The 12,203-nt window shown below is 40.4% G+C and overlaps 1 protein-coding gene across 1 annotated transcript in view; it reads right to left on the bottom strand.

Annotated features, from left to right (window-relative positions):
* Positions 1–11,843, bottom strand: part of LOC104540532 (sodium- and chloride-dependent GABA transporter 3) — a gene marked incomplete at its 5' end in the record, with an annotated part of 16,765 nt that extends 4,922 nt beyond the window's left edge. The window contains 5 exons of the mRNA XM_010184367.1: positions 119–221; positions 3,509–3,646; positions 4,986–5,098; positions 6,632–6,756; positions 11,740–11,843. Of these exons, the coding sequence (XP_010182669.1) occupies positions 119–221; positions 3,509–3,646; positions 4,986–5,098; positions 6,632–6,756; positions 11,740–11,843 (583 nt within the window). The remainder of the gene's footprint in view (positions 1–118; positions 222–3,508; positions 3,647–4,985; positions 5,099–6,631; positions 6,757–11,739) is intronic.
* Between the last annotated feature and the right edge of the window lie 360 nt (positions 11,844–12,203).

Genomic DNA, 12,203 nt, shown 5'->3' with positions numbered 1-12,203 from the left:
GCATTCCTGACTTTTGGTAGGGTATGAGAATGTGGAGGACCCCAGCTTTCACTCTGCTTTTATGCAAATAGAAAACTTGCATAAAAACTCAAAACCACAGCAATTTCCAGCAACTCACCGTAAACCCAGCCTATGCAGACACATTCAAAGATGGCAACAAAAAGAAGGCACATGCCACTAGCTGCATAGGAGTCAAACAACTGAAAGACGTACATGCCACCCTGAAAGAGAAAAATAGAAAAAGGAAAAAAAATACTGCGTGGGCATCTGTAGGAATCACAGAATCACAGAATCACAGGATCCCAGAACGTTAGGGATTGGAAGGGACCTCCAAAGCTCATCCAGTCCAATCCCCCTGCCGGAGCAGGAACACCCAGATGAGGTTACACAGGAAGGCGTCCAGGCGGGTTTTGAATGTCTGCAGAGAAGGAGACTCCACAACCTCTCTGGGCAGCCTGGGCCAGGGCTCTGTCACCCTCACTGAGAAGAAGTTTCTTCTCCAATTGAAGTGGAACCTCCTGTGTTCCAGTTTGTGTCCGTTACCCCTTGTCCTATCATTGTTTGTCACCGAGAAGAGCCTGGCTCCATCCTCGTGACACTCACCCTTTAAATATTTATAAACATGAATGAGGTCTCCCCTCAGTCTCCTCTTCTGCAAACTAAAGAGCCCCAGCTCCCTCAGCCGCTCCTCAGAAGGGAGATGCTCCACTCCCTTGATCATCTTTGTAGCCCTACGCTGGACTCTCTCCAGCAGTTCCCTGTCCTTCTTGAACTGCGTGGCCCAGAACTGGACGCAATATTCCAGATGTGGTCTCACCAGGGCAGAGCAGAGGGGGAGGAGAACCTCTCTGCCCTACAACCACCCCCCTCCTGATACACCCCAGGATGCCATTGGCCTTCTTGGCAACAAGGGCACAGTGCTGGCTCATGGTCATCTTGCTGGCCACCAGGACCCCCAGGTCCCTTTCCCCTATGAATATTTCATAGCAAATATGGCTTTAATTACACAGTCCCTCTGTTGGTTCCCTGTCAGTCTTCTGCTAAAGTTGATTCCTTCTTGAACAAAAAATATTCATTTCTCAGTGGTTTGTTATTGTGAAAGGTTTTTTTTTCTTCCATAGCACTTAAGTTTATTCCCTATGCCAACTGAATGCTGTGCATTTGCTTTAAGGTAGTAAATCCTGGAGTGGAGAGATCTACATTCAACTTGTATCCAAAATGCTCTCCCACTTCCATGTTTTTTTTCCAACTTAATTTGTTATCACATCAAGCCGTAGATAATTCCAGGTGCTTTTGATCTCCAGATCACTGCACATCAAGATGTAGGGTCTTGGTTTTGTGTCTGTGCTATTAATATGATGCACAATATTTCAGTGGGACTATGACCTTGTCCAGTCATGGGACTATTTCCAGCTCTCAATTGAAAATAACTCCTGGAAACATCTAAGAAATGTAGTGTAATATCTTCAGTTTATTTGTAGTGCTTTGTTTCACAACCAGATACTTCTCTTTCCTAATTGTTTTCAAAGCTTAGTAGAAATGTTTACTGCTATTTGGATGACATTATACCTTGTGCTCCTATAGTCTACCACATCTTTAATACTCCAGTTGTTGAGTCCTTTCATATCATTCTGCCTTCTTCTGTGACCCAGGCACATTAGAGTTAGTGGAGCCTGATTTGTACTTAAATCTTACAGATGGCTGTGAGCCCTTATACTTTATGCACTCATTAGGCTACAGCTTTTTTTTGTGAATTCTCTGTGTTTTAATAAAATCTGAACTCATGCTTTGCTATTTTGAGCAATAAGGATACTTCTAGGGCTTCTCTGGTTGCCAACTTTCATGAATGTTGGACTTTCATGAAAAAGGACTTTGACACTCCTGTGAATTTGATTGAAATCTGCCAGTAGGTTTAATATTTTAAATGAGGAAGGACGACATCACCAGAGAGCTAGTTGGATGTAGCCAATGGCTATATGTTTCTTGTTTCCATAGCAAGCCAACTACAGGTACTAGATAAAATTGCTACCACGCACTGTCTGTGTAACTTCACTAAGAATCTCATTTCAGCCACTGTCTCTTATAACACCAACAGTCATCATCTCCTCTTCGTTCAGTCACTTGTGCCAGTCCTTTTCTTTTAAATAAAATTAATAATTTTTCTTGTGGTGAATTTTCAGCTCCTTCACTGAAGTACATAAAACTTCTGCTCAACTGCATTTGCTTCACGCAATGTATCACATCTCTTATCAGAGAAAGATATCTGGTTAGTCTGGAACAAACCGTCACTACAAAACATAATAGTTTAATTTTGTCCTAGTCTCCACTTTCCTCCCCATCTTTAGTTATTCTTTCCTTGATAGTGTACCTAAAGTTAATATATTCTGATTTGTTGATTTATTCTGTTCGTTGTAAAAACTTGCATATTGAGGACAACAGACTAACATGCTTACAATTGCCTAATGCCCTTTTTTGGGTGAAATTTGCTCATTTTCAGTAGCAAAGCGATTTGAAAAGCACATGGTCTAAGGACTGTGGATTTCTGTAGGGGAGATTTAAGTGATCTCAATGAGTTAATGAAGCCCTGCCAGGCTGCTTCACTGGGAAAGCCTGCCTGAGCTTGCTGAACAACAGAGACACATTGTGGCCTTCGTGGTTAGTACAGCCAGGCTGGCTTGGACATTTAATTCTACAGCTCCTCAGGCACGAAACTTCTTTGTCTCACTTCCTGGTACAAGGAGGCTCTAATGGCCCAGCAAGAAGAAGAATATGGGCAGAGGAGAGTGTGGACTCTGCCCATCTGCTTCCTGATTTGAGAGGGTAATGCAAAGGAGATGAAAACTTGGTAGAATTCACTCCGTAAAGCAAGCACTGAACAGTCACCATTACCAAAGGATCCCAGTCTCTCTCCTCAACTTGGGTACCAAACAGCAGTGGCAGACACGTTGTATTATGAACTGATAGGATGAACGGACACCCTCAGAATTTTTGGTTTAGAATATCCCAAAGAAAACAAACTGGTAGGTTTGATTTTTTTTTTCTTTTCTTTTTTTTTACTCTTACCAAAGCACATTTTGCTTAGAGATTGGCCGTACTGATTGACCTGGCGTGGTGATATAAAAATCAAAGACATTTTAGTTTTCTGTTTTCGCTTTGCATCATCTTCTTTATTGAGCTATTAATCCAAATTGTGGTTGTTTTCAAGCTGGTCTGCTTGGAGTAAGTGAGCAGAAACCACAGTCAGTATATCTGGTTGGCTGGTACAGAGCAGATGGAATTTCCTTGGCTGTGTAACTTTAATTAAAATATTTCCTAAGCTCAACTGAAAAACTGAGGCTACGTTTCACATTTCAAATCTTACCCAGTAGTTGGGAACAGTCTCTCAAGTATTTTATAGTCATATTCCTGACAGTGAAGTTTGTCTACAGCCAATGTTCTTGCATTTTGTCTGATTATAAACAGAAACCTGTTCCCTTTTTCTGCAGTAGTACAACAAAGCACATCTTACCTCGGTTAACATTATTAGGCCGATAAAGTATGACACAATGGAAAGGCCGAGAATCAACAGTTCTCTTCTGTAGCCCCTTCGGAAAATCTTTGGGTACATATCTACAACAGCTGTCACAAGGCTTTCAACACACACGAACTAGAACAAATGATAGGAAAGTCCAAATGAAATACGTCTCGCATCTGCTGTTGGGATTTGGATTTGCTACCAAACATTTCAAATATCCTTCTGTGTTCTTATCACAGAGCCTGAATGGTCCCTGGGGACACTCCATAGGCAGAAGCTCAAACTGAGAGGAACATAATTTCAGAATTAAATAGTCCAAAGCCATAGATTTCCAGCCTGCCACCAAATTCAAATAGTTGAATCCAGTAATACTATCTCTGAATGTGTTTGCCCTGTAGCACATGGATTACATAAAAGATAAATCTTTCAAATGTGGCTTGAACAGGACTGAAATAATGTACGAACCATTCATAGGCCTGCAGCAGAATTTCACTCTAACCATCCTGCATTTTGTCACTCAGAGGAATGATTTGCAGCACTTTGCACCTTCAAGCACTGCTAAAAGGACTGCAGGTTTTTTGGAGAAGTCCTCTCCACTTCACAGAAGAGAGAAGTTCCACGAAGCTATTAAGTGCCCAAGCCAAGTACATCTAATGAAGGTGGGAAGGAAAGTTCTTATTAAACTTTAAAAATCCACAGAAAGCAAGCAGCCCAAGCTTCTGACTCAGGGCTCTGGAGCAAGGTTTCTAAAATAGGCACCAAATTTAATGCTCCGAAGTAGACAATATAAAGCCTGCTTCAGTAGAACAGTTAATCAGGAATTGCTCATTTAAAAAATACTTTTAAAAAAAGTTGTTGGATATGGAAAAAGAGCAGTAATTAAAACATTAAGTTTAATGACTGGAAATGTCATGCAAACTAAGCATTGAACGGCTTTATTCTGTAGTACACCATCATAAACCTTTTGAACCAAATCACACCAAGAGCTGAGCTGCATGCTAACAATGCCAGCTACTTCACATCTTTCATCAAATAGCTTTCACAATTCTTATGGCCACATAGGAAGGACAGCCTCTATAAAGTACAGAGTACTTCTGCAAAGTATAAATATGCCATAGGAACTTACATCATCACTATCTGATACTCGGTTTCAAAATCCATTGTGAAGTGTTTTGAAATGGGAAAAGAAGACACACTGGTATTTTACTGAACTGTGAATCTGAATCACCCATATGTAAGCTCGCACTTATTTCCACGGTAATAATGAAAGCTGTACTTAAGCTGAATCAGTGTTTACAGTAAATCATAAAGGAATCTCCAGCACCACATAACTAAGATTTAAAATAAGGAACTCGAATCAGTGGTTTTAAGCAAAGAATTCAGTCAGGGTTTGATGCTGCTTACACCCAGGATGCTGATCTACAGGTGCTAGAGAATCTGACAAAATATTTAATTAGTGTTTGTTTCATACCTGACTATCTAATCCGAGGAATATGAGCATCATGAAGAACAGAGTTGCCCACAGAGGAGAGAGAGGCATCATGGTGACAGCTTTAGGGTAAGCAATGAATGCAAGTCCCGGTCCTGAAAAGGAAGAAAAGAAAGGAAATCATTTATCCTTGTGTACTGGGTCTGGCTGAAATGGAGTTAACTTTCTGCCCAACAGCCTGCATGGTGCTGTGTTTTGGGGTTGTGGATAGAACAGCATTGCTAGCACCAGCACTGTGGTATTGCTGAACAACACTTGCACAGCATCACTAATTAAACTGTCTTTATCCGCACCCATGAGTTTTCTCACTTTTTCTCTTGCCCATCCCACTGGGGTGGGTGAGTGAGGACACAGCAGTGAGGACCAACCCACCACAACTCGATTGTTCTTTTATGGCAGGTAAGAGGAGCTAAATACAAGATTAAAAACCTGACAAACTCTACATCTCTAATAGGCTAAATATTTGGAGATGAGACTAACAAAGACTTGCTTGGTACATCAACTCTGTCTGCACCCCATCCAAATCTTTTAATGTCGAGACTTCTGTCAAGGCATCACTGTACTTTATGTTTTCTTTCTTAGGTACTGCAAGACTCACATACCTGCTGCTGGTATAGAACATTAATTCGTTGGCTGCTTATTTACAGAAATCTCTGAATCAAAATGTTTTTGCAACACCATTGGTAACTTCTCAGATAAGAATACAATATCACCTAGCTCATATTTTCCTGTTCTTATTTATCTGTGCCCACTTTTCAGCTGCTGCAAACTCTCATGCTATATCAGCTTTTATTGAAGTTAGCCAGCTTTTAAAGCAGGGATACAAAGGCAGTACCAGAAGGCTGATGAAGGAGTTCCTCTGTGCTCCTGCTGCAATAACTTCAGTGAAGACCTGTCAACACACTTCTGCTTTTTTCATTTAACACAGTATTTACAAGCTCCTATTATTTCCAGAGCCGCTGTAGTCTTTTAACCTTTTTGGATATAGTTTCTGTAACAGTTGTCCTGAGGGCTTTAGGAAAAGAGAAATCTTTACCAAGACAGTATCAGTGAAGCTCTACTTGCTTTGCAGTTTTCCTGCTAACCTTGGCTAACTTCATGAGAGTCGTTTGTCCTTCTCAGCAGTTCAGCATTACACTGCTGGTCCTTCTGGGCAGCACTCCTGTTCTTTTTGTTCTATTGAGTTTTAAGCGATGCTTAAAGATGTTACATCCACGAAGCTGTTAAAGAGCAATTAACTCTCATTGTATGCCTAACTCCAAATGAGGGTAATGAACGTTAGATAGTTCATTTCTCGTAGAGCTTTGTGCCTTTATGGACTCAAAACAAGAACTTTTTATACTTTATCGGTCAGAGTGACTCAGTGTATGTCCCTGGGTGAAAAACTTACTGACATTAGGAGATGGTGTTAGCCATCTGACTGTTATAAATCTGTGTCTGGATAGTTTATATTAAGCAAGACTTCCAAAGATATCTCCTAAACAGCTGGTTTCTCATTGCTTTAATAGCAATATCTTTTTTTTCTCTCTCCCCTTACAGTAATCCATAAGACGTGGCACAGACTAAGAATTCTGACAGCAACCTCTGGGTAATTTTTGTTAACCCAAAAAACTGCTTGTGGAACTTACCTGATTCTGCAACTTCTGCAATGGGCACGCCTTGTTCATAAGCCATAAATCCAAGAACTGAAAAGATAGCAAAACCAGCAACAAAGCTTGTGCCACTGTTCAAGCAGCAGAGCATGATGCAGTCTCTGAAAATATAAATAAAAAAACACTGCAGTCGATCTCTAGAGCCTGGGTTTCTTTCATATACTGAGCCATAGGACTAACAGAGCTCCAAGCTGCAAGAATGGGCATTAAGTTGCTCATTAAGAGTAAGCTCTCAATGGTATTTTACCTGAGAGAAATCAGCCTGGCATAAAATCAGAGAAAGAGAGAGAAATCAGCCTGGCATTTGCAGGAAGATACCATCATGATACCCTTGCTTGTGGTTTAACTGGCTGAATTGCAAACCTGTTGTTACTCACTGTTTTTCAATAAAGTTTTTAAAAACCATGTAAAAATACTGTAAGAATAGTGTTAAGAACAATATTTCTAAAGTAGCTGTAATAATGTATTCTAGAGGATATGAATTCATTTATAAACTATATAAAAATGGTAGTAATTTGTTTCTTGGAAAAAAAACTTATGGTCATATCTCAGCTAATTCTCTGCCAGTGTATTGGCAAGATATACCAATACAAAATACAACTCCTGTTTAGTTTATAAACTTTTTTTAAGCAGCTGTGGCAATGAAAAGCACCAAAGGTAATCTAAGAAGTGTGCACATGCCTAAGAAAGTGCTCAACGAGTAGGCAGAGACAATGCAGGAACACTGCTCTCTGAGACCTGCGTGTGTCCTGCACATCAAACGACGACAGATACGAGTCCACAGTGAGGAAATATTGCTTTTCCCAGATTAGAAATGTCACAGTAGTAAATCACTTTAGAAAAAAGGGAAAATACTCTTGCAGAAAGGTGCAATCTTTCCCCAGAGCTCAGTGAAATATCGTTGCTCATCCTGCTTTCAGAGAGCGCTTCAGGCTTGACGGATGATGAGGTCGGGACGATTTATCATGACGGTCAGCCTTTTAAGACTGTTTGCTGTGAGAGGCAGCTGTGTGCTTCAGAAAGTGATAATCTAACCTAGATGCCTGAAAGGAAATTAGGATTCTCAGCCACTGACACACAAGGCAAAGCCTGTAGGTCCATCAAGGCTACCCCTTAGTCTGGTTTATTCCCACCCTACTGTGCCTCTGAAGCAAATCTTTGGCAAGCTGGCTATAAGAAGAAATGACCCTGTCAAATGTAACAGGTTCTGAACACACCTCTCAGCAATGGTTCCCATCTCTGTCGGAAATTTCTTGTGACTCTTTGAGAATCGGAGGCAATTCATATTTTTGAAGTCTTGGCACATATTCCAGCAACGTATCTTTGGTAATCTCTCTGTCCTGTTGCTTGTTTCATTTAGTTAATTTTAACCATTATTTTGAGCATGTTGTCATGTTTTCGTAACCACTTCATAGTAAAAAAATTTCTACATGGCATATAATCTATATGTTGCTAAAATCTGTCCAGAAACGAAAAAGAATGAATATTCCCATTTGTAGATCAAGACTCAGCCATGGAGAAGTCCAGTGATGTTCACGCTTCTTTCATGCATGGGCTCTCAAACATTGTTTGTTCATTAGCAGGGGTAACTAGGTCCTTTAAAATACTGTCTGAAAATGGCCAGCATTCTAACTTGTTATTTATTTGCTTTTCATATGAAACTGCTTCCTGTAGTTATGCCCAGCCAGGCTAGTTCTACACTTCGGGTGTTTTAGAGAAAAATAGCAATCTAAAAGCAAGTAACCAGGAGCACGGAGTTCTTTGTGCTTTGCAGAGAAATAAAACAGAGAAAAAGATCATCTTCCTGGCCATTCTTCTCAGTGTATTTCAGCACTGAGAGATTCTCACCCCAGCCTCTCTCACCTAAGAAACTGCCGAGAAATTAAAACTTAGTGTGATAAAACTGTCAATAAAAGATGTCAGAAAGATGTTATTTTTAATCCTTTGGGGGGAGAAAAAGAGATACTACTACAGTGGGATGGATCTGGCTGCTCACCAGTCATACGGTGCCTCCATTTGGAACAGCCAGTTTTCTGCAGATAAGATTTATTTTAGATAATTCCCAGGCTTCAAATGTAGCAGAAACAAGAAGACTTCTGTTGTTGTTGTTGTTCTGGTGAACAGCGTGGCACAGGACATTTGAGAGCTGCTGGTTCCTGACCATGTGAAAAAGGGTTGAGGTGGAGACCCCTTGCTCCCTGCGCACCTTTAGAGCCCCTGGCAGCTTCTGCTGCTTCCTCTTGAAGGAAGGCACTAGGGCAGGGCCCAGGTGGTTTAAACTGGACAACCCTATATAACGTGATCATCTGTGAGAGAACTAGAGCAGCACAGATGTTTCTCCACTCACAAGGGAAGACCCCGAACCACCGTGCCATGGTACAAAACAATTACGGGGTCCTACGCATTTCTCCAAGGAAATGGGCAAAAGTCAACCTAAGGAGATTTTAATAATCTCCAGTTGGTGATCCTATGCTTTTCACATCACACAACCACAGCTCCATCATTTTTTCCCCGTTAGACAGTCACAGATGAACAAATGTCCCTGTTCTCTGGGGACAGAGAAGTGTTTCCTGTCCTAATAAAATATAACATCCGCTTTTCATTTCCATCCTTTATCTCTGCAGGAATTTGACTAAGCCCTCAACTCCTTATGTTTTTTTCCCTTACACAGAAGTGTTTAACCTGTCAATCAGTCTTTTGTTCTGCTAAAGGAAGGAAAACTGAGAGGGGGATCTGAATCCATTGATTGTGGAAAGCAATGAATTTCAAAACACAAAAGCCCAGGAACTATTGGATGGGAAACATGCAGTTTATCTACTTTTCCATCAATTTTTTATAAGCCTCCTTGGTAGGAAGGCATCAGAGCCTGACTGAAGCCCAAACTGATTTAAAATGAAAGGAAAACTGATTTTTTAATGAAAACTTCACATTCTTCCAAACTAATGTCCAGCCAATCACCTGACTAATTCAAAACATGCATCCCTTATCCTGTCCCTGCCCGACAGGTACTGCTGAGCATTAATTCTCCCTTTCTTAAGGAGCTTCTCTGATTAGAAAGAAGAGAACACAGAGCCTTTTGCATCCCTGCAGTTACTTCCTTGCCTTTATGGGTGCCCTTTAGACCAATTCCCATGCCTTTTCTCCTCCTAGACTAGAAGCTTGATAAAGAGCACATCCTCATTTCAAGTTTTGTCCACTTGTTTGCAGTGTGTGAAATCACTCATCTTCTGCACCACAGCAACAGCACGGCAGCTAACCCTCAGTTTGAGGTGCAGCCTCCGGACACAGGAGTGGTGCTGTGCAAGTGGCATTTCCCCCTTGTCCAGCAAGGAGCTGGATCCATTCTGCAGACACAGAGCACGTGAAGCAGGAACAAGAACGCTTGTCTTTGCTGTCTTCTGAGGCTGCCTGGAGTTAATCCATCCCTTAAGAAGGTCTGAGTGGATTAGGATTTCTTAGCTTACTAAAAATTAGAGGAAACATGAGTATACTGTATATTTTATTGATATGGGGAAAACGTTGCCTGCTGATGGTACTGCCATTACTTTCATCTTTTCATAAGAGCTACTTTTGATACCAGCTGTTTTAAATCGAAGGAGGATCTGTATTAATGTAGCACAACGAAAGATAAGGACAACAAAAATTAATTTCCTATTCAAAGATGTGAACTGACTTGTTTGCAATTCACTTATGATGTTAATGAATTAGCTTAGGTTGCTAATAAGAAAAACCCATGTGCAGTTTAGGTTTTCCCATTTCCCACTGAAATGCCTCATTATTTTCCACTGCAATTTTCCCTTAGAAAAAAAAAATTAACAAAGCAGTGCAAAAAGAGTGGACGTAGATGTTTCAATTAGACAATACACTGCAGGCATTGCAAGAGGCAAATCCATGGCTTTAATTTTTGTAAGTGCTAGTTAGAATGTAAATTTAATTCTGCTTTCCACTGCATAGCTGCTTTGTATGTCTTAGTCTGCTAACAACCCTGTTTAACTCAGCTGTTTACTGCAGTTAACTTTTGTCCTACTCCTTTCCTCAGATTTGTTAAAAATCCTATGTCAGGACACAATAAAATCTGTCCTATTCAGGAAACTGTGAAAATATTTTGTTAGAGGAATTGTGAGGCTAGGATTCAGTAACAAGTTTTCTCTTGAAGCATCTTGTTTAGAAGTTTAAAGGAGATCTGCTGATGTTTTTTACAAACTATGCTCTTAGGGTCAGAGGAAAAGGAAAATCACCTAAGCTCTCTGATCGCACATCAAAACTCCTGCTTTTTGTAATGAGTTACAGAACCGCACTGAAAAGTGTTGTGGTGGTGCTGTGTTTGGGGTTCTTTTGCTTTTGGACTGTATTATTTCCTTTACAGAAAAATGACATTTTAATTCTCTCTCTGGAGATCATAATGGAGTCAGGACAATCAAACTGTCTTCTATTAGAGGCTTTTGAATAGTAAGAAAATTACTGATAGTGGTTACTAATTCAGTAACTGCTGATGCCAGAAGAAAAAATGTAGTGCTCATATTCATGCCCATGTCTGTAAAATGGAATGAGGATTTTGTGTGAGTCATATTCTTTTGACATTGATTCAGGAAAGATGAAAACCTACTGAAGTCAGTAGCAATGTCCTTACTGAGTTCTATAAAGAAATGCAATGTAATGCTATCCATTCCACTGTGCAGTAGCCAGGAGCCAGAAAACTATGGGGAAAAGTGACACTCACAGCATAGCCCAAACTCAGATGAGTTTTAATAACAATTTTTTGTAGTTTATTGTTTTTAAGCAGATGTGTGTTGTAAAACCACATATGCAATTATACATGCAGTTGTGTATACATGTGTGCACTGAGTGGCTTGTGGCTCTGCAAGGGTCAGATATGATTGAAAGGGATGAAAACACCAAATTTTGGAAAAGAGTTCCTCTGAAACAGTTATAAATACATTATAGATCTCTGTTCTACAAAAATACGTGCATGTGCTGTTAGGCAAATAGCTAAAGGAAAAGGGAAGTACTTCTGAGGGAAGCTAAGTATGTGGGCATTTCCATCACTGAAACTAAGCGTAAAAATAAAGCGTGGAAGATATTACCTGTAGCAGTTATTGTTATAATTGTTGTAACTTCCCAGGGCTGTCAAGCACCCCAAGCAGATGGCGTAAGAGAAAAATATCTGTGTGCCGGCATCCACCCACACCTGAAGGCAAAAAAAAATAGAGCCGTTAAAATAGGTCAAGAGGGAATCCCCATTGCAGATATATTGACTGCAAATTTGCAGAGGCAACTGTAGAGGGTAATAGTGTCTGACAAATCTTTTATGAGTTACAACCTTCCAGAAAAAAGCTCTGAGTTAGATTCCCCTCTCCTCCCAGGTGGTACAGACAAGGAGTGACTCAGCTGGTCTGTAAACCTTCAACCCAAAGAGGAAGAGAGACGGATTTTCTGGAGAAGAACCTCACCCAGTATAAATTAATGGTTTTTATTAGCCCTCTAAGGTATTAGTCCTTGCAACCTAAACAGAATCATCTTCATCGATCTCATTCTCACTTGATAAATC

This window comes from Mesitornis unicolor, unplaced genomic scaffold (assembly GCF_000695765.1).
Source record: "Mesitornis unicolor isolate BGI_N332 unplaced genomic scaffold, ASM69576v1 scaffold15425, whole genome shotgun sequence".
Taxonomy (NCBI): Eukaryota; Metazoa; Chordata; class Aves; order Mesitornithiformes; family Mesitornithidae; genus Mesitornis; species Mesitornis unicolor.
This window is presented reverse-complemented; position numbering and strand designations above follow the sequence as displayed.